The 23,253-nt window shown below is 40.3% G+C and overlaps 1 protein-coding gene and 1 pseudogene across 6 annotated transcripts in view; one reads left to right on the forward strand and one right to left on the reverse strand.

The window, feature by feature from the left end:
• Positions 1-23,253, forward strand: part of NASP (nuclear autoantigenic sperm protein) — a 43,945-nt gene that overhangs the window by 10,969 nt on the left and 9,723 nt on the right. For all 6 annotated transcript variants that reach the window (XM_086716818.1, XM_086716819.1, XM_086716821.1 and 3 more), the window contains 5 exons: positions 15,437-15,487; positions 17,009-17,119; positions 19,699-19,779; positions 20,967-21,076; positions 21,778-22,797. In XM_086716818.1, the coding sequence (XP_086572944.1) occupies positions 15,437-15,487; positions 17,009-17,119; positions 19,699-19,779; positions 20,967-21,076; positions 21,778-22,797 (1,373 nt within the window). The remainder of the gene's footprint in view (positions 1-15,436; positions 15,488-17,008; positions 17,120-19,698; positions 19,780-20,966; positions 21,077-21,777; positions 22,798-23,253) is intronic.
• Positions 4,678-7,942, reverse strand: LOC112848550 (SIN3-HDAC complex-associated factor pseudogene; annotated as a pseudogene).

The raw sequence follows: 23,253 nt of genomic DNA on the forward strand, positions 1-23,253 counted from the left end.
GTTTTTTTATTTATTTTTGGGACAGAGAGAGACAGAGCATGAACGGGGGAGGGGCAGAGAGAGAGGGAGACACAGAATCGGAAACATTCTCCAGGCTCTGAGCCATCAGCCCAGAGCCCGACGCGGGGCTCGAACTCACGGACCGCGAGATCGTGACCTGGCTGAAGTCAGACGCTTAACCGACTGCGCCACCCAGGCGCCCCTGCCCCTTATTTTCTAGTCGCATAGTTTTTCTTCTCAAGTGGGAATTTATTATATGTTCCTCAAAGACAACCTTCTGCATATAAAAACAAATGGTATGTAGTTATTAATTCTACATTGTTGTATAAACGGTAGCCTATTTGACACATTTCTGAACATTTAGCAATATGTCTTGGAGATCATTCATCAGGGCATAGTTACCTTAGATTTTCCTTAATTTTTTTTTTTTTTAATTTATTTTTGAGACACAGACAGAGCATGAACAGGGGAGGGTGAGAGAGAGAGGGAGACACAGAATCTGAAACAGGCTCCAGGCTCTGAGCTGTCAGCACAGAGCCCGATGAGGGGCTTGAACTCACGGACTGCGAGATCATGACCTGAGCCAAAGTTGGATGCTCAACCGACTGAGCCACCCAGGCACCCCTTCTTAATTTTTTTTTTAAATTTTATTTATTTTGAGAGAGAGTGGAAGGGCAGAGAGAGAGGGAGAGAGAGAGAATCCCAAGCAGGCTCTGCACCGTCAGTGCAGAGTCCAATGTGGGGCTCAAACTCATGAACTGTGAGATCATGACCTGAGCTGAATGAAGTTAGACACTTAACTGAGTGAGCCACCCAGGCCCCCCTTAACTTTTTATGACTGCCTTGTATTCTATTCTGTGGGTATCTCATAACAAATTTGCTATTGATAGACATTTGAGTTGTTTCCAGTATTATTACAAATAGTGCTACAGTGAATACCTTGTAATAAACCATGGACTAGTATATCTGTAGGGTGATTTATTGTTATTTTTACTTCAAAAATTTTAATTCCAGTGTAATTAACCTACAGTGCTATATCAGTTTTAGGTGTAGCAGTTTAGGTGTAGCAGTGAATATAGCAGTTCAATTCTATACATTACTCAGTGCTCATCACGATCAGTGTACTCTCAATCCCCTTCACCTATTTCACGCTCCCCCCCCCCCCACCTTCCCTCTGGTAACCATCAATTTGTTCTCTATAGTTAAGAGTCCAGTTTGTTGTTTTTTTTTTTTAATTTTTTTTTTTCAACGTTTATTTATTTTTGGGACAGAGAGAGACAGAGCATGAACGGGGGAGGGGCAGAGAGAGAGGGAGACACAGAATCGGAAACAGGCTCCAGGCTCTGAGCCATCAGCCCAGAGCCTGACGTGGGGCTCGAACTCACGGACCGCGAGATCGTGACCTGGCTGAAGTCGGACGCTTAACCGACTGTGCCACCCAGGCGCCCAAGAGTCCAGTTTTTTGATTTGTCTCTTTTTTCTTTGTTCATTTGTTTTGTTTCTTAAATTCCACATAAGACTAAAATGTTACTTGTTTTTCTCTGACTTATTTCACTTAGCATTATACCCTCTAGATCCATCCATGGTGTTGTAGATGGCAAGATCTTGCTTTTTCTTTTATTTATTTTGAGAGAGAGAGAGAGAGAGAGCAAGCACACGAGCAGGGGAGGGGCAGAGAGAGAGGGGGAGAGAGAATCCCAAACAGGCTCCTGCACTGTCAGTGCAGGGCCCAGGGTGGGGCTCGAACTCAGGATTTGTGAGATCATGATCTGAGCTGAAATCAAGAGTTGGATGATTAACCGACTGAGCCACCCAGGCACCCCAAGATCTTGCTCCCTTTTTTTTTTTCTTTAAGTTTATTTATTTTGAGAGAGAGAAAATGAGCCAGGGAGTGGCAGAGAGAAATCCCAAGTAGGCTCGCAGAGCCCAATGTGGGGGAGACCCGCAAGATCATGACCTGAGCTGAAACCAGGAGTTGGGGGCTTAACTAGCTGAGCCATCCAGGCACCAGGATCTTGCTCTTGTTTATGGCTGAGTAATATTCCATTATGTATATGTGCCACATCTTTACCCATTAAGATTAGGTTTAAAGAAATTGAGATATAATTGACAGTAGTTTCAGGTGTACAACATAGCAATCCAACATTCGTACATATTACCAAATGATCACCATGGTAAGTCTAGATAGGACTTTTTTTTCCAGTTTTAAACTAGCTCTTATAAAAATGGACAATATGTTTAAAAGATTCTGGGCTTAGAAATGGTGGATTGAAGGTGATAATGCAAGCACAAATAGCAAGACAATAGCAGAATTGATCCTTTTATAGTTTGTATTCCTAGCTCTTTGTTAGCCACATTAGGTTGAAAACAATGGTTGTCAGTAGTAAACCCATTAGCAGATACTTTGAAAATAAACTGTTCAAGATAATGTTGTGTTGTTTTGTTTTGTTTTTAAGTAAGCTCTTGGCCCAATGTGGGGCTTGAACTCACCACCCAGGATCAGGAGTTGTTTGCTGTACTGACTGAGCTAGCCAGGTGCCCTAAGATAAAATTGATCTGTTAACAAATGAGAAAGTAACTGTTTTTCAAAAGATACATGCTATGGAGAGAGTTGTTTGTATGTTTGTTTGTTTATTTTTAATTTTATTTATTTTTAAATTTATATCCAAGTTAGCATATAGTGCAATAATTATTTCAGAAGTAGATTCCAGTGATTCATCCATCCCTTATGTATAAATAACACCCAGTGCTTGGCCCAACAAGCACTTAATGCCCCTTAATGCCCCTTACCCATTTAGCCCATCCCCACCCACAACCCCTCCAGCAACCCTCAGTTTGTTCTCTGTATTTAAGAGTCTTTTGTCCCCCTCCCTGTTTTATTAATTAATTAATGTTTTATTATTTATTTTTGAGAGAGAGCACGAGCAGGGGAAGGGCAGAGAGGGAGGGAGACAGAATCCGAAGTAGGCTCCAGGCTCCAAGCTGGAATGAAAAGACCCAGATATGGGGTTCAAACCCATGAAGTGTGAGATCATGACTTGAGCTGATGTCTGATTCTTAATCGACAGACACCCTGCCCCTCCCTGTTCTTATTTTTGCTTCCCTTATGTTCATCTGTTTTGTATCTTAAATTCCTCCTATGAGTGAAGTCGTAGGCCATTTTCTTTCTCTAATTTTTTTTTATTTTCTAGTAAGACTAAATGTATTCAATACCCTAATAAAAGTTTTGATTATAAGTATCCAACAGTATAAAAAGTACAAAACAGATTTGTAGATTTCTAATATATTAATACAAAGTGCATGACTACATATAGTACATCCTACAGGCAAAGAGGTGGAAGGGGAAAAAGAAGGCTGTGGTTGAGGTCTGGTAATAAATAAATACAGAAGTAGAGATGATCCATATTATAGTATATTCTACCACCAATACTGTGGCCAAAATGTACAAAAAAATTAAAAAAAAAACCATTTGGAAACAACAGGAGGAATATGATAATGGCTGGGACTCTTGTAATTCACCTCAGAGGCTGTGGGAGAGCCAACCCAACTCATGGTGTAATCTGTGCATATGGTGGCTTGTAGTTTTTGCCATAAGGAAGAAATATAAAATTTTAAGTTTAGATTAAGAATTATAAAACTATATGGTGCCCGTAAAAAATGGCTCACTCCTGTTATTTATACTATCTAATTTTTAAAATCCAGTTTTAAAAATAAGCACTGAGTCATGTTGTTATAAGGTAGGCAAATGATCTTCCCTAATTATGATAGGTCTGAACCTATCTAATTATGATAGGTTATTCCTGAACGTTTAGAAAAGAGGCAATGACAGTACTTTGGTTTGGGTTCAGGTAAAAAGGCCTCAAATGAAGATTTTGGAATCAAAGAGCTCCGTGTTCAGGATGCATCATCTAACATTTCAATGTTCACAAAGCCTGACTAAAAGAAGTCAAACCTAAACCAGCCCACTCAGCATTAACACACACTTCTTTTCTTTTAGAATTTTACTTTAATATAGAGTGAAAAAAAAAAAACAAAAACCCCAGACCCTAATAGGTTAAAACCAGTCAAACAACCCCAACTCACTCTACACAGACAAAACCTTCACAAAGATCAACTGAAGTAATCCAGAGCTAAAACTGAATTGCGCAGATTTTCAATGAAGTCCCCAGTCATGTAACACAAACAAAAGTCAATTATTTACACACTAGGCAAGCCCTCTAAGAAATGTGCCCCAAGCAGCATTAACCTTTGTTTTTTGTGTGTGCCATCCTGAAGACGTGCACATTTTTTTTAGATAATTTAACATTTTTATTTTATTTTATTTTTTTTTAATTTTTTTTTTCAACGTTTATTTATTTTTGGGACAGAGAGAGACAGAGCATGAACGGGGGAGGGACAGAGAGAGAGGGAGACACAGAATCGGAAACAGGCTCCAGGCTCTGAGCCATCAGCCCAGAGCCTGACGCGGGGCTCGAACTCACGGACCGCGAGATCGTGACCTGGCTGAAGTCGGACGCTTAACCGACTGCGCCACCCAGGCGCCCCGATAATTTAACATTTTTAATAGAATGTGATCTCTACCATGCGGCAATGCTTTGGTTCTCTTCATTTAGGATTGCTCATCCTAAAACTTGACATTTCCCCAGAGGAGCTTTGATTCTGCTTTAGAAGTTTCAATATAGATTAAAATCTTTATCAAAAATGAATATGGAGGGAGGTGACAGAGGATGCAACATATACACTCAAGTTACCTCTCTGTATGTTTAGAAACTACTCCTTCAAGGCATTTGCACCAGAGAGCTTAGTCTGTCCTGCTTAATATTCAGTAGTACAGGCTTGAATCATCAGAACTTTGGCAAGACCTTAAATTATTGACAACTACCTCTTGGGGCAAGTCCATGTTACTGAGTTATGACAAATTTATTATCATGAAGGAAAACAAGTATAGCCAGCCATCTTAAAAATGCCCAACACTGCTTCTCAATATAGAAAGACTAAAACTACATACGTTTATCATACAACAAATCCCATCTCTGTCCCCTGAAATTCCCCTAGATTCATTCATTAGAAGGGGATTAAAAAAAAAAAAAGACTTAAAGAGCACTTTACAGCAGCATCAGCTTTCCTGTGAAATACTCAGCATCTTAAATATTATGTGTACTTTTTTTCTTTTAGTAAGCTAGACACTGGCTTCAGAGTTTGTGGAACTGGAGGAGAAATAACAACCCATTCAAAACTATTCTAGAAAGTGTCTTTTGGCAGAATAGCAGGTATCCAAGTTAAAAATAGGAGGGTTTTGTTGCTTTGTTTTCTTTCCAAAATTTAAATAGTTTTTTTGTTCCCCTTCTACCTAAACCTCAGTCACCACTCCTGAGTGGAGATGGGCAGAGGCTCTGGCCCCTGCTCCTCCAGCTTCTCAGCAGCTGCTTTCTTATTGTTGCAGCAAGGCTTGAATAGATGTGTGTCGATGAGAACTTCTCCAAAACGGCCTTTATAGATAATCCCACAACGTATTTTCTGTCTTTTCCAGTATGTGAGATCTAAAAAGGAAAAAAACTGGCGTTCTGTTAGAGCCAGAAGCCATCTCTGTATCTGAGCCATCATCTGACTGGTTACTATAACAAGGAGACTGAGCTGGGGAGGCACTTGAGGTGGTACTGTGAGCATCAGAATTGTGACGTTTGAATTCCTTCTGTAGTTTACTGATTTGGTTGCTTTTTATCATGTTTCCAGATAAAGTTTTCACTTTCTTTGGTTTCAATGTTGTCTTCAGACTGGGTCCTGCCCTTGCATCTACCACATGATTCCAGTTTTTTTGTGATCCTGCTGGCAATTTCTTCCATCTTTTCACAAGCAGGACACAGGCATTACAGATGTCTCCTGAACCAGTCTCATGTGACCCAAAAGAGCTCTGGAAGTCCTTTTCATAGCATTTACTGTCAGTGAATCAAGAACTGGAGGACTTACCTCTGCAAATACAGCAGCCCTCTATACTTCGGTACATCTTTGGCTTGTGAAAACCAAACATCTTTTCTTCTGGGCAATAGTCTTCCAAAATCCTGTCTTTTTCTAATTTTGCTTAGCATAACACCCTCTAGCTCCATCCATGTAGTTGCAAATGGCAAGGTTTCATTCTTTTTGATTGCCTAGTAATACTCCAGTGTGTGTGTGTGTGTGTGTGTACACCTCACATCTTCTTGATCCATTCATCGGTCAGTGGACATTTGGGCTCTTTCCATACTTTGGCTATTGTTGATAGCGCTGCTATAAACATTGGGGTGCACATGCCTCTTTGAAACAGCACACCTGTTTCTACCTACTAGTGCAATTGCTGGGTCGTAGGGTAGTTCTATTTTTAATTTTTTGAGGAACCTCCATACTGTTTTCCACAGTGGCTACACCAGTTTGCATTCCCACTAGCAGTGCAAAAGAGATCCTCTCTCCCTGCATCCTCGCCAACATCTGTTGTTGCCTGAGTTGTTCATTTTAGCCATTCGGACTGGTGTGAGGTGGTATCTCATTGTGGTTTTAGTTTGTATTTCCCTGATGATGAGTGATGTTGAGCATTTTTTCATGTGTCAGCCATCTGAATGTCGTCTTTGGAGAAGTCTATTCCTGTCTTTTGCCCATATCTTCAGTGGATTATTTGTTTTTTGGGTGTTGAGCTTGATAAGTTCTTTATGGATTTTGGATACTGACCCTTTATCTGATATGTCGTTTGCAAATATCTTCTCCCATTCTGTTGGTTGCCTTTTAGTTTTGCTGATTGTCTCCTTTGCTGTGCAAAAACTTTTTATTTTGATGAAGTCCCAATAGTTTGTTTTTGTTTTTGTTGCCTCTGGAGACATGTTGAGTAAGAAATTGCTGCTGCCGAAGTCAAAAAGGTTTTGCCTGCTTTCTCCTCGAGGATTTTGATGGCTTCCTGTCTTACATTTAGGTCTTTCATCCATTTTGAGTTTATTTTTGTATATGGTGTAAGAAAGTGGTCCAGGTTCATTTTGCTGCATGTCACTGTCCAGTTTTCCCAGTACCATTTGCGGAAGAGAGTGTCTTATTTCAATGGATATTCAATTCCTGCTTTGTCAAAGATTAGTTCGCCATACGTTTGTGGGTCCATTTCTGGGTTCTCTATTCTGTTCCATTGATCTGAATGTCTGCTTTTGCGTCAGTACCATACTGTCTTGATTACAGCTTTGTAATGCAATACATCTTGAAGTCCGGGATTGTGATGACTCCGGTTTCGGTTTTCTTTTTCAGGATTGCTTTGGCTATTGGGTCGTTTCTGGTTCCCTGCAAATTTTAGGATTGTTTGTTGTAGCTCTGTGAAGAATGCTGGTGTTACTTTGATAAGGATTGTATTGAATGTGTAGATTGCTTTGGGTAGTAATGACGTTCTAACAATATTTGTTCTTCCAATCCAGGAGCATGGAATATTTTTCCTGTGTGTGTGTGTGTCTTCAATTTCTTTCATAAGCTTTCTATAGTTTCCAGTGTGTAGATTTTTCACCTTTGGTTAGAGCTGACAGAGCCTGGAGCCTGCTTTGGATTCTATGTGTCTCTCTTTCTCTCTCTCTCACCCTCCCCTGTTCACTGTCTCTCTCTCAAAAAAAAGTTTTAAAAAATAAAGATATTATTTGTATTTATAAATATATATAATTTATTATATATATTTTAAAATATATAAATATATAAAATATAAAAATTTATATAAATATAAATAAAGATATATTTACAATCCTCATTTACTGTTGTCAATGCTTTTTATTTATGTATATACAAACTTCTTTTTTTGGGTGTGTAGATCCAAATTTCTACCCGGTATTATTTTTTCTCTGTCTAGACTTCTTTTAGTATTTTTTTCACGAAGAGGATTTATTTCTTGTATTTGAAAGATACTTCATTAGCTACAAAATAGGTTGATATTTTTTTGTTTTGCCCACCCCTCCCCCTCCCCCATTTTAGAGATCTGACTACTATGTTTTGGCTTACATTGTTTCTAACAAGTTGTCATTCTTAAATTTGTTACTCTGATTATACAAGTCTCTTTTTTTTCCTTTTGCCTGATTTTTATGTTTTTTTCCCCCCATCACTGGTTTTCTGAAACTTTTAAAAAAGACTTTTATTTTTGGGGTGCCTGGGTGGCTCAGTTGGTTAAGCGTTTGACTTCAGCTCAGGTCATGATTTTGCAGTCCATGAGTTTGAGCCCCGCGTCTGGCCCTGTGCTGACAGCTGGGAGCCTGGAGCCTGCTTCGGATTCTATGTCTCCCTCTCACTGCCCATCCCCTGCTTATGCTCTGTCTCTGTCACTCTCAAAAATGAATAAATGTTAAAATTTTTTTTTAAAGACTTATTTTTAAATAATTCCTACACCCGGCGTGGGTCTGGAACCCACGACCCTGAGATTAAGAGTTGCATGCCATACCAACTGAGCCAGCCACAAGTCCTTTTAGCAATTTATGAAATGCTTTGGTGTGTGTTTTTTCATATTTCTTTTGCTTGGGGTTTGTTTTTTGGATCTGAGATTTATACTTTTCATCAAAACTGGCAAGTTTTCTGCCATTGTTTATTTTGTGAACTTACTGCTTATTGTTTTTATTGTGTTTGTTTTGGTTTTGCCATCATTTAAGTATTTTCCTCCATTCCTTTAAATATTTCCTTTCCCGGGGCGCCTGGGTGGCTCAGTCTTTTAAGCAGCCGACTTCGGCTCAGGTCATGATCTCACAGTCAGTGAGTTCAAGCCCCGTGTCCAGCTCTGCTGACAGCTCAGAGCCTGGAGCCTGTCTCAGATTCTGTGTCTCCCTCTCTCTGACCCTCCCCCGTTCATGCTCTGTCTCTCTCTGTCTCAAAAATAAATAAACGTTAAAAAAAAAATAAAGAAAATATTTCCTTTCCTATCCATATCCCTTCAGGCAGCCAGTCAACATGTATGTTTGTATGCTTAGTGTTTCATACTCACAAAGTTCTATTTTTTTTTTTTTTTAATGTTTATTTATTCTTGAGAGAGAAAGAGAACAGTGGAGAGGCAGAGAGGGGGAGATGGGATCCAAAGCAGAGAGCCTCATGCGGGGCTCGAATTCATGAACTGTGAGATCATGACCTGAGCAGAAACCAAGAAGTCAGATGCTTAACCGAATGAGCCACCCAGGCACCCCTGTTCTTTTTGTTTTTTTAAATCTTTGTGTTTTCATTTAGGTAGTTTCTACTGCTGTTTTTGAATTCTTTTTTTTTAAGTTTGTTTATTTAAGTAATCTCTATACTCAATATCGGTCTCAAACTCACAACCCCAAGATCAAGAGTCACATGCACTTCCGACTGAGCGAGCCAGGCGCCCCAAGTATCTTTAATTCCTGATAATGTTCTTCTTCACAGTCTGATTGATGTTAATCCTATTAAGTGTATTTTTGTCTCCAGAAGTTTTGACTTGAGTCTTTCTCTTTGTTTTTTAAAGTATCTTCTATTTCTCTCCTGCTCATGCTTTGCTTTACATTCTTGAGTATGTGGAATACATTTTCTTAAATTTTTCTATTTATTTTTGAGAGATGCTCGGGGGCAAGGGCAACAGAGGATCTGAAGCAGGCTCTGCGCTGATAGCAGAGAGCCCTATGTGGGACTTGAACTCAACAAACCATGAGATAGATCATGACCTTAGCTGAAGTTGGACTCTCAACTGACTGAGCCACCCAAATGCCCCAGAGCATGTGAAATACATTTTAAATAACTGTCTTAATGTCCTTGTCTAGTTCTGTCATCTATGTCCTTTTTGGGTCTGTTTCTATTGAATATCCTTTCTTTATTATGGATTTTAATTCCTTGCTTCTTTGTTTGCCTGATAATTTTTTACTTATGTAACTTACCAGACATTGTGAGGTTTGTTGCAGTGCTGGGTTTTTGTTTTTTGTGTGTGTTTTGTTTTGATGAACATGAGTGGGGGAGAGGGACAAGAGCGGGGGAGAGAGAATCTTAAGCAGGAGCCACATGCAGGGCTTGATCCCACAACCCTGGGATCATGACCTGAGCCAAAATCAAGTCAGATGCTCAACGGACTGAACCACCCAGGTGCCCCTGTATGTATGTTGTTTGTTTTGACTCTGGGAGGCAGTTACTTGGAAACAGTTTGGTCCTATTGAGGATTGCCTTTATGTTTTGTTAGGCAGGCCTGGAACAGGTCTCCAGTGTTAATTTAACTCCATTACTAAAGCAGTACTTGCCCTGTGTGGTATAGGTCTTTCTACCTTGGCTATTGGGAACATGAGTTATTCTAGACCCTATGTGATATCTGAAGATTGTTTCATCTACTCATTTCTAAGTAATTCTTATATAGGCCTCAGTTTTCTCAAGCAGAAGCTGATTAGCAGTTAGCCAAAGGCTGGAGGGAATGTTCTGCAGATATCTGAGCTTGCTATCTCTTCATTCTGTCCTGTAAATTCTAGCCACCAAGGCCTCTCCAAGCCCCAAACTCTTGTCTCAATTCTGTGAGACAATACTCCTTTTGGGTTGCTCCTCTATGCTGTGAACAAAATTCTGTAGGCAGTAAGTTGGGGACACTTGTAGGACTCATCTCATTTGTTTCCCTTCTCTCAGATCACTGTCCTGTGCTACTACTGTTCAGTGTTGAAAACTGATGTTTCATGTACTTGGCCATTTTTTTTATTTTTTTGAGGTGGGAGGGTGAATCTGGTACCTGTTAACTTCCATCATGGCTAACAGTGAAAGTTAAATAGTACTGCACCTTACTCCTCATTTGTGTGGGATATAAAACATTTTGTGTATTTTTGTTGCCACTGGAGTACCTCGATGTTTGTAGCATGTATATATATGTAGCATTCATGTGTTTGTTTTTAGTGCTCATACTCTGTTTGGACAGTTAATGTTACTACCACATTGTGTGGTCCATAGACTAATGTGGCTTGTGAACTGTTTGTTACTGGTCTACAGAGAGAAGTATAAAAATTTGGAATAAGCATAATTTTTTAAAATTTATTTTGAGAAAGTGTGAATGGGGGAGGGCAGAGAACAAGAGGCAGAGAGAATCCCAAGTAGGCTCCATGCTCAGTGCAGGTTTGATCTCACAACTGCAAGATTATGACCTGAGTGGAAATCAAGAGTCGGATGCCTAACCACCTGAGCCACCCAGGTACCCCTGGAGTGAGCATTATTTTATAAAAATCCATTTGATGGGGTGCCTGGCTGGCTCAGTTGGAAGAGCATATATATGCCTCTTGATCTCGGGGTTGTGAGTTTGAGCCCCACATTGGGTATAGAGATTACTAAAAATAAATAAAATTAAAAAAAATTTTTTTTAACGTTTATTTATTTTTGAGACAGAAACAGAGCATGAACAGGGGAGGGGCAGAGAGAGAGGGAGACACAGAATCTGAAACAGGCTCCAGGCTCTGAGCGGTCAGCACAGAGCCTGACGCGGGGCTCGAACTCACAGACTGTGAGATCGTGACCTGAGCCAAAGTGTGACGCTTAACCCACCGAGCCACCCAGGCGCCCCTGAAATAAATAAATTTTTTTTTTTTTTTTTTAAATTTTTTTTTTTCAACATTTATTTATTTTTGGGACAGAGAGAGACAGAGCATGAACGGGCGAGGGGCAGAGAGAGAGGGAGACACAGAATCGGAAACAGGCTCCAGGCTCTGAGCCATCAGCCCAGAGCCTGACGCGGGGCTCGAACTCACGGACCGCGAGATCGTGACCTGGCTGAAGTCGGACGCTTAACCGACTGCGCCACCCAGGCGCCCTGAAATAAATAAATTTTTAAAAATACAGCAAGGAGTGATTGTTAACAACAAAAAACCCATCTGTTGTACACTGGAAATAAAAAATCTGGTCCTTCAACCACTGGTAATTTGAGGAGCTATGTGTTGGAATCTGCCCAGAATGACTAACTTCACTAAGGGGTTAGACATCACTGGCTAGATCAGAAAGTGTTTGTAGATAAGGATCCAAAGCCATAATTCCAGGATTCTGGGCAGATTATCTGTCTACTTACTTACCTGCAGCTAAATACTGCCTTTTAAACTGTGCCTCATCCCTATGGCTCTAGCTTTGAAGTCTCTCTATTTTCAACCCGGTTTTTCCCCATTCCTCAGGGCTTTTCATCAAACTTGTTGACTAATATATTCACAAAAGGATTAGGAGTTGGAAGCAAAGATTTGGGATTCTGCTGAAAGTAACTGACTTTTTTTTTTATTTTATTTTAATCTTCAAAGCATTTAAGCATTTTCTAGGACTCTGACTCCAACATAGTTAGTCCCCACCTGTCATGTAATCTCTCCTCCCTTTCTCTGTCCTTCTAAACAAGTGTCCCCTCTACTGTTTTAATGTTTGGTTGGAGACGGTCTCCAATGCATACAGTAGGCACTAAAATTAAAATGTCTGTTGAATTTAAATATTTACTGAATTGAGTAAGCTGTTTTTTCATTGATCATTTGTTTTGTCCATTTTGCTTGTGTTATTTCATTTCTTTATAAGTTTGTTACAGCTAAACAAGAAGAAAGTCCAGTTTGAAAAACTAATGGACTCCATTCTGTGTGTATGTGTGTGAGAGAGAGAGTCAGTAATTGTCTAATAGGAGAGCCCTTTTAATCTTCCATATCTTCCTTTTTATTTTAATTATTATTATTTTATTTTTTATTAAAAATTTTTTTTAATGTTTATTTTAGAGAGAGAGAGTGTGAGTAGAGGAGGGGCAAAGAGAGAGGGAGACAGAATCCGAAGCAGGCTCCAGGTTCTGAACTGTCAGCACAGAGCCCTATGTGGGGCTTGAACCCATGAACGTGAAATCATGACCTGAGGTGAAGTTGGATGCTCAACTGACTGAGCCACCCAGGCGCCCCTATTTCATTATTTTTTTAAAAAACTTTTTAATGTTTATTTTATTTTTGAGAGAGAGACAGAGTGTGAGCACGGGAGGAACAGAGAGGGAAACAGAATTTGAAGAAGGCTCCAGGCTCTGGGCTATCATCACAGACCCTGATGCTTGAACCCACGAACTATGAGATCATGACCAGAACCAAAAGTCAGAGACTTAACTGATAGAGCCACCCAGGCGCCCCTATAGCTTCCTTTAAAAAAATTGTTTTTTAAATTTATTTATTTTAAGAGATTATTGGGGGGAGGGGGTGCAGAAACAGAGACGGAAGGAAGGAAGAGAGAGTGCCCACACGAGCATCCCAGGCAGGCTCTGCACTGTCAGTGCAGATGCCGGGCTCGAACTCCCAAATCATGTGATCATGACCTGAGCCGAAATCAAGAATCAAACACTGAAACCGACTGAGCTACCCAGGCGCCCCTATCTTTTAAGCTTCTATTTATTATCATATTTGTAGCTTTCTTGTGGTATGTACTCCCAATTCTAATTTATTGCTTCTGAGTAATACTTGGTAGTATAAAGTACCTGGTAGTCAGGTTGCCTCTTTCTGTGTGTTCTTTCTTTTCCTTTTCTCCATTTCACCAGTTAACAGCATTCTTGGGTCTCATTTGAGATCTGGTGTGCTTTGGGGGCACATTTATAAATGATATAAATGATATCCTTCTCTGGATATTACTTTTGGGATATACATGAAAACTGATAATAGAGCAGGTTAAAATGGCAAGAATTTAAGTTAATACCAAATAATCTACAGGATTCCTAAGTAGTAACTTAAATCAACCATATCTTAAAGCCTGTCTAAATACAACTGTATTGTAAAGAAAATGCAAATACAATTGTAGCTTTTTCTCTCACTTTATTTACTAATTTTCAGAATAATGCAGTGGTTTCCTATTATTCTTCAAAGATAATGAGTTCTTTGTTTTTGTTTGTGTCATTGAGAGTGCATCGATTTAAACATATTCGAAGTTTTCAATCCATTGTAGCTGTTGTTTTTTTGGTGCTCAAACTGACTCTTTTCACCAGTGGGATTTTATCCAGGCTGGCTCTTGAATCTGCTTTTGTAATATTTTTGTAAATTATTATGAAACATGTCAAATTTATAGAAAAGTTGCAAAAATGGCACAAAGAACTATTCATCTGCTTTTCCCTGGATTCCCCATATTTGCTTTATAATTCCTTTTGGCATGACCATAAGTATATAGAACTCCTAAGTCGTTACTAGAAATAGCTTTGTTGCTTTCTGGCATGAAAGCCAAAGTCACCTTTGTATCTTCCCTGTCCCAGCTTAGAATCTGTTAACTTCTCAATGGAATCTTGGTTCCTTTTAGTGAGGAATGGGATTTTAGGCATTTAATCTGGGTGCGAGGGGTGGGGTACTCATTGCTACTGAGTTGGTCGTTATTTCTAGGCCTTTTCAGTAAACGCCACTATGAAATGTTTTTGTTTTTTTTTTTAATTAAAAAAGTTTGTAATGTTTCATTTTTTTTTTTTCAACGTTTATTTATTTTTGGGACAGAGAGAGACAGAGCATGAACAGGGGAGGGGCAGAGAGAGAGGGAGACACAGAATCGGAAACAGGCTCCAGGTTCTGAGCCATCAGCCCAGAGCCCGACGCGGGGCTCGAACCCACGGAGCGCGAGATCGTGACCTGGCTGAAGTCGGACTCTTAACCGACTGCGCCACCCAGGCGCCCCTGTAATGTTTCATTTTGAGAGCAAGCGCATGCTGTTTCTTTTTGAGAGAGGGCAAGTGCGCGCAAGTGGGGGAGGGGCAGAGAGAGAGACAGAATCTGAAGCAGGCTCCAGGCTCTGAGCTGTCTGCACAGAGCCTGATGCAGGGCTTGAACTCAGGAACCATGAGATCATGACTTGAACCAGTCGGTTTCCCAACTGACTGAACCAGCCAGGTGCCCCACAACTATGAAATGTTTTAAAGATACTTATTAAAACTTTTCAAAAAATGAATGTTCTTGAAAACTTTGCTTCTTTGTTTTTTAAAGAACAGAAAATTTATTTTTAGTGAGAAGTTAAGCAGAATGTGAGATTTTTCAGTAATGCATATGTTGCATTATAATAAATACTTCACTTTCATCCACCTAATCATAAACTTAAAGCTAGGATGTGACCATCACTGTAGTATATCTCATGACTAGCAAATACGTATTTAACAGATATTTGAATGAGTGAAGATTGAATAGAAGTAAATATTGGTTTTAAGATCTTAATATCCTATCAGGCATTTAATAAATGGTGGCTCTTCTTAAGGCTTTTTAAAAAAAATTTTTTAAATTTATTTTGAGAGAGAGCCAGAGTGTGAGAGTGGGGGAGGGGCAGAGAGAATCCCAAGCAGGCCCCACACTGCCAGCATAAGGCCCAACATGGGGTTGAACCCATGAACTATAAGCTATGACCTGAGCTGAAGTCAAGAACCGGATGCTTAACCAACTGAGCCACCCAGGCACCCTCTTTTTATGGCTTTATATTTTTCTTAATTTATGTAATTTCCAGGCTTAAAATAACCTCATTTTTGTTTCCTCTTAATGTTTCATTACAGGATTGAAGAAGATGCTCCTGCTCCCTCTACCTCTGCAGATAAAGTGGATAGGTAAGATTGTTTACAGAGTACAGTTAGATTTTATCTCTGGAACATAAACTTAAGAACTATATAACTTGAGGGCAGTGTCATTATTTATTAAAAAAATTTTTTTTAATGTTTATTTTTTGAGAAACAGAGCATGAGTGGGGGAGGGGCAGAGAGAGAAGGAGACAGATCCGAAGCAGGTTCCAGGCTCTGAGCTGTCAAGACAGAGCTGGATGTGGGGCTTGAACCCACAAGCCATAAGATCATGACCTGAGCCGAAGTCGGATGCTTAACCAACTGAGGCACCACCCAGGCACCACATTATCATTATTATTATTTTAATTATTATTTTTTAAAATGTTTATTCACCCTTGAGAGAGAGAGAAAGAGAGAGAGAGAGAGAGAGAGACAGAGCACAAGCAGGGGAGGGGCAGAGAGAGAGAGAGGGAGACAGAATCTGAAGTAGGCTCCAGGCTCTGAGCTGTCAGCACAGAGCCCGACACAGGGCTGAAGCTCATGAGCCATGAGGTCATAGCCACCCAGAGAATCCCCTATACTTGTGTGTAATTTAAAGTATAGTCTTGGGCCACCTGGGTGGCTCAGTCAGTTAAGTGTCCGACTTTGGCTCAGGTCATGATCTCATAGTTCATGGGTTCAAGCCCCACATCGGGCTCTGTGCTGACAGCTCAGATCCTAGAGCCTGCTTCGTACTCTGTGTCTCCTCTCTGCCCCTCCCCTGCTCACACTCTTGTCTCTATCTCTTTCAAAATAAATAAACATTAAAAATTTAAAAAATATATAAAGTATGGCATCCTCCTGACAGCGATGTCTTCTGGTTTTTCACATTGATTAAAATATTAAATTGTAAGTTACTTAGTTCTCCTTATTCATTACATGCCTGGCAAATGTTAACTTATCTTTGAATATTCATGAGCCGTGAGGTCATGACTTGAACAGAAGCTGGACGTTTGTTTATTTATTTATTTATTTTTTTTTAGTGTTTATTTTTTAGAGAGAGCAAGCAGGAGAGGGTCAGAGAGAGAGGGAGACAGGATCCAAACTGGGCTCTGTGCTGCTAGCAGAGAGCCCCATGTGGGGCTTGAACTCTTGAACCGTGAGATCATGACCTGAGCTGAAGTTAAATGCTTAGTTGACTGAACCACCCAGGCGTCCCAGGATTTCTTTTGATTTTATAGTGATAAATAAATGTGAGTTAGCTAGGCCTTGCCACAGTGGTCAGAGGTTTAAAGAGGTTAAAGTATAATGGTTTAAATGTAGCAGGTATTCAGGGCACTGGGTGAGTCAGTGGATTGTCTGACTCTTGATTTTGTCTCAGGTCATGATCCCAGGGTCGTGGGATCCAGCTCCATGCTGGCTCCATGCTGTGTGTGAAGAATCCTGCTTAAGATTCTCTCTCTTTTCCCTCTGCCTTTCTTCCCTGCTTGCACTCTCTTTAAAGTAAAAATTAAAAAAATACATAGCAGGTATTCCAAAAAATGTGGGTTTTAAACAGTATTTGACACTTGAAAAACTTTTTTCTTGCAGTTTGGATGTGGATAATGAAGCTAAGAAACTGTTGGGTTTAGGACAGAAACATCTGGTGATGGGGGATATTCCAGCAGCTGTCAATGCATTCCAGGAAGCAGCTAGTCTTTTGTAAGTACTGTGTTTTGATATGATGTGCTATATTTTGTTCGTTAAAAGGTTGTCTTCTGGTGCCTGGATGGCTGAGTCGGTTAAGCGTCTGACTCTTGATTTTGGCTCAGGTCATGATTTCATGGTTTTGGGGTCTGAACCTGCATTGAGCTCTGTACTGTCAGTGGGGAGCATGCTTAGGATTCTCTCTCCCTCTCTCTCTGCTCAAATACATATAAATACATATATATATATACAAATATATATGTATGTGTATATATATATATATGTATATATGTGGTTGTCTTGTGGGGGAAAGAATTTTAAAAGATTGGATATTTTTCATGTACAAGTTTATTCCTGTAACTAATGATGAGACTTACATTTCACTGAGCAATTTTGGTCTTTGCTTTTCCTGAGTAAGGTAATTTGTTTTCCAACCACCACTGATTAGGGTGGCCAACCTGTCCTGCTTTGTTCTGGGACTTCTCTAAATTTTTTATTTTTTAATATTTTATTTATTCTTGAGAGAGGGAGAGAGTGCGCACGTGCCTGAACATGAGTGGGGGAGGGGCAGAGCTAGAGAGCTACACAGAATCCGAAGCAGGCTCCAGGCTCTGAGCTGTCAGCACAGAGCCTGATGCGGGGCTTGAGCCCACAAGCCGCAAGATCATGAGCTGAAGTTGGACGACCAACCAGCTGAGCCACCCAGGCGCCCCTGTTCTGGGACTTTTCTAATTTAACATTGGAAGTTCTGTGTCTGGGGAAACTCCTCAAAGTCCCAAGCAAGCCGTAGGGGCTCCTGGGTGGGTAATTCAGTTGAGCAACCAACTTGTGATTTTATTTTTATTTTATTTTATTTTTTTTTAAATTTTTTTTTCAACTTTTTTATTTATTTTTGGGACAGAGAGAGACAGAGCATGAACGGGCGAGGGGCAGAGAGAGAGGGAGACACAGAATCGGAAACAGGCTCCAGGCTCTGAGCCATCAGCCCAGAGCCTGACGCGGGGCTCAAACTCACGGACCGCGAGATCGTGACCTGGCTGAAGTCGGACGCTTAACCGACTGCGCCACCCAGGCGCCCCAACTTGTGATTTTAGATCAGGTCATGATCCCAGGGTGGGATCGAGCCCCCCCCCCCCCCCCGTCAGGCTCGGAGCATGGAGCCTGCTTAAGATTCCCACCCTCCCTCCCTCACCCCCCCCTTACCTGCTCAAGTGCTTTCTTTTCTCTCTTAAAAAAAAAAAAAAAGTCCCAGGTAAGCCATAACGGCCACCCTACCACAAATGCTGATATAAGTGCAGAAGTTTTCATATTGTTAGCACCTTTATTCTCTGTTGCAACTATCTGGAAGTTGGCAGCTACCACTAGGTGGCCATATATATCTACATCATGAGGAAGCAGATTAGCTTTATTTAGTGCCTCAAAAGTGATTTATTTTAACCAAAGAGTTTATGTATCCGTGGAACTGGAAGAGAAGAAATTTAAGTTGAATCTTCAAGCAATAGCCTTTCAGCCTATGACCTGGTTTGAGCTAGTTTCTCAATATAGGTAACATCCTGTTACCAGTAGCAGTTGAAGTTAGTCATGTTCCCTGATGAGTTGAGTAGTTATATGGAGTTGAGTTGAAGAAATCCTCCTTATAATAGAAATCCTTATAATAAAACTGGGTTTCAGGCTCACAGTGATTAAAAGCCTCTGGCTTTTTCATTCCTTCTTATTCAGTCAGGGTCGTATCAGTCCATTCTTGTCTCAACCCCACTATTTCTCCCAATAGAGCAGAATCTTATTCCTAGATGTCTGCATTAATATCGTGTCTAATTCCTTTTTTTTTTTTTTTTTTTTTTTTTGCTTTTTTTAATGCTTGTTTATTCACTTTGAGAATGGGGGGAGGGGCAAGCAAAGAGAGAGGGAGAGACAGAATTCCAAGCAGGGTCCAGGATCAGCATGGAGCCCAACATGGGGCTTCATTCCGCAATGAGGAGATGATGACCTGTGCCGAAATCAAGAGTTGGATGCTTAATGATCTGAGCCACCCTGTCTAGAGATTAATAGCTAAAACTTACATATAGTGCTGTCTGTATGTCTAAGCATCGTACTTTTGTATACATTAATTCAATTCTTAGATCTTTGAGCAGTTCTTAACATTTCTACATTAAGGCACTGTGAGTCTAAGGTTATACAGCTAAAGTTTAGCGATGTGATTTGAACCCAGACAGTCTGACTCCAGAGAGTCTTACCCTCTATAACATGATGTCTTTCCATATATTTTATTCGTCTTTTAGGTTCCAGCTAAAGGTCCTTTAACTATTCTGGCCTATACTGACACCCATCTTCTAGCAGAAGAAATATCTATTTAATGTAGTTTGTCTCTTAAGATTATATACTCTAACCATAGCAAATTGATGTTAATTGGAATGTATATGTAGAGAGACCAGGCAATAACCCTTTCACCTTGACTTGAAAGCAAGAGGAGGGGAATATTGGTTTCCTAGAGAGATGTGTTACTGAAGAAATGTCATTTTAGAGTTTAAAGAACTAGAAATGAATGTTTTAGACTAGATGTTAATTCAGGTCTTAGATGTCTCTTCTCTTTGTAGAGGTAAGAAGTATGGAGAGACCGCTAATGAGTGTGGAGAAGCCTTCTTTTTCTATGGGAAATCACTTCTGGAGTTGGCAAGGTATGTCTTTTAAGCCACAGTTTTTAAGTAGGGTGTTTTGTGTAACATTATGATGGTCTCTTTAAAAACTTAAGGTTTCGGGGCGCCTGGGTGGCGCAGTCGGTTAAGCGTCCGACTTCAGCCAGGTCACGATCTCGTGGTCCGTGAGTTCGAGCCCCGCGTCAGGCTCTGGGTTAATGGCTCAGAGCCTGGAGCCTGTTTCCGATTCTGTGTCTCCCTCTCTCTCTGACCCTCCCCCGTTCATGCTCTGTCTCTCTCTCTGTCCCAAAAATAAATAAACGTTGAAAAAAAAATTAAAAAAAAAAAAAAAACTTAAGGTTTCTTTGTTTGCCAGGATTGTTTACTAGCTTTGTGATTTCACATGAGCTAAGTGAACTGGGGGTTTAGGAGTAACAGGACATATTGATGGAAGTTTTCAAAGGCACTTGAAGCAGAGTAAAGTTATGCATGGGTTTTGACTTTTGGGTTCTTTAGAGGCAGAGATGTTTCTATTAGTGAATGGTCAATAATTTATTGAAGTCCAGTATAGAGAGAACTTTTAAAAATACTCTCATCCCAAAACAGTCATCCTTAAAAGCACTCTCAGCCCAGAACAATCATCCTTAACAAGGACTGAATGAAGGACAATTTGAAAACATTAGCATATGAGAATCTCTAGTAAATAAAACTCATAAGTAGTCTAAACTCTTGGAAACTTGTGTATTTTCCACTGAAGTTTATTAACCAGAATAGAATCTATTGAGGGTACACAAACTAGCAAATAATTTGTGCCCTGTTTAATCTGGTAAGTTTTCTAATTTGTAGATCATTCCCATGATTTGTCATCAAAGTCTTGTCAGAATGTTTTTAAGCCATCTAGAGAAATGCAGGTGGATGCGAAGTTTAGGAAATACAATGGCTATAATGTAAAGGGAATATATTTATTGATTTTGTTCTTTTGACAAGAGTCATCAGTATTTTTTAGGTGGCTGGATGAAGGGTATGCTTTTTTCTTTCAGTACTTTTACAGTCTTAATTTATATTAGTTTTGATTGTTGCTTTTCGTCTCTGAAAACTTAGTTTATATTTCCTGCGCTTGATTGCTCTTCTGTTGCTTTTATAATATAGGACTGTAGTTTTTGTCTTAGAAAAACTGTTAGTTCTATCCATCATACCTCTGGTGCTTTCTTCTCCTTTTGTTCTCCTAGAATGGAGAATGGTGTGTTGGGAAACGCCCTGGAAGGTGTGCATGTGGAAGAGGAGGAAGGAGAAAAAACAGAAGACGAATCTCTGGTAGAAAATAATGATAACATAGATGGTATGTGGAGTTGCATGTGACATTCAGAAGATGCGACGTATATTTCTTGTGTACAGATGATGGAAGTAAGGCTCTCCCTATCCTGGATGGTCTCTCCCTAAGTTGCTAGGGGGTAAATAACCTGCATCTAGTGGAGACTGCAGTGGAGGTAGCCAATTACTGAAACTGACAGCAGGCTTTTGTAAGAGGAAAACTTAATTTCCCCAATAAATGTGTTAAATTGATATTTTTAAATACATAACAACTTTAAATATTTTTCTGATGCAAAAATTTTAAAAGTCTGTGCAGCTCAGTGATTTTAATAGTCATGGTTTTGGAGTCTTTACACTTTTTGTGGCTAAGAAAATTAAATGTTAATTCTAAGTAGAGTTTGGCTACTAGAGTTTTACATGTCAGTTGGAGGTTTATAATGTTCAGAGGAGAGAATAAAGCTTGGCATCTCTTACCTAACTGATAATCAGAATGCTCAAGTAAAAGAGTATCTAATTTAAGGAGCTTGGGTTTCTTTTGCAATAAGTTGCTCTGCTATCTGGGACTTTTTCCCTTTGCTTTTCTCAAGGGGGTAGATAAGTTTTAGGTCATCGCTAAAATTTAAGCCAGGTTGTTTGAGGGTTTAAAGGGAATGTATTTTTAGTTTCCGTTTATGCCTTTATCACTAAACTCGAAGACATGTTTATGCTTCATGTTCTTTAACCATGTAGAGGAAGCAAGGGAAGAGTTGAGAGAACAGGTTTATGACGCCATGGGAGAAAAAGAAGAAGCAAAAAAACCAGAAGACCAGTCTCTGGTAAAGCCTGAAATTGATAAAGAGCAGGAGACTGAAATGGAGAAGGGTGGAAGAGAAGATATGGATATAAGTGAGCCTGCACAGGAACTACAGGAAAAAGTTGAATCCACTCCAGATCAGTTAGCTGAAACCACTGAGGAAGCAAAAGAAACAGCAGCACCAGAAGGACTGAATGAAGCCAAGGTCACTTCTGAGAAGAGACCAGAGGAGGAAGCACCAGATGCTGAGGAAGAAAAATCAGTTTGTAGAACTAACATCCAAGAAGAATGCAGAGAAAAAGGAGGTCAAGAAAAGCAGGGAGAAGTAATTGTGAGCATAGAGGAGAAGCCAAAACAAGCTTTAGAAGAGCAGTCTGATACGACTCTTGAAAAGCAGGGTACTGCAGTGGAGGCAGAAGCAGAGCCTATAGATTCAACAGTCAAGCCAGTGGATGTGGGTGGGGATGAGCCAAAGGAGCAGGTAGCTGCCTCTGAAAATGAGTCAGGAAAGGCTGTTCTTGAGCAGCTGGTAGGGCAAGAAGTGCCTCCTGCTGAAGAGTCACCAGAGGTGACAGTAGAGGCTGCAGAGTCCTCAGCTGTAAAAGCTGGGTCAGAAGTCTCTGAGAAGCCTGGGCAGGAGATCACAGTTCTCCCTAAGGATGGTGCAGTCAATGGACTGTCAGCTGCAGGAGATCAGACTCCTGTTGAACAACAGACTAATGCAGAAGGACTGACAGAAACAAAAGATGGCTCAGGACTAGAGGAGAAGGTCAGGGCAGAGTTGGTTCCTAGCCAGGAGGAGATTAAGCTGTCCACAGAAGAGTCTGAGGCAGCTGGAGATGGGGTTGAGACCAAGGTAGCCCAGGGGGCTACTGAGAAATGCCCTGAAGACAAAGTTAAGATAGCTGCTAATGAAGAAACACAAGAGAGAGAAGAACAGATGAAAGAGGGTGAAGGTAACCGGGATATGCAAGAGCTGCAGTGGGTGGAGTACATTCTGGATTTGACTCACTAATCATGGGTAAAAGTCAGCCTTCCATTCAGGATTTTCCGTCTGCCTTTGGATTAGGAAAGGGCTAAATGAAAATGGGGGTAGTTTAAGAAGATTGTGATAAGTTTAGCAAGTTAAATCAAAAGCAAGTCTTTAGCTGGCTTATAAACTAACGCTTTTACTAACTGCAAAATAGGCCTTCTCTCTGATTTCTGAGACTTGGCTAGCTATCAGTAATTTGTATTGTACTAGCCAATAAAGGTGGATGGAGGGTGGTGGAGTAGGTAGGGAAATAGTGGGCTAGGCTGGCAGAGAATGCTGAATGGATGTTCACTTGCATGCCTCTGGATTTTTAAATTTACTGTTCACATGGTTCCTATTCTCTGCTTTAGGAAGCAGGATTAGAACAGTAGAATCCAGT

This window comes from Puma concolor, chromosome C1 (assembly GCF_028749965.1).
Source record: "Puma concolor isolate L17-30 chromosome C1, mPumCon1.1.hap2, whole genome shotgun sequence".
In the NCBI taxonomy this organism is placed as follows: Eukaryota; Metazoa; Chordata; class Mammalia; order Carnivora; family Felidae; genus Puma; species Puma concolor.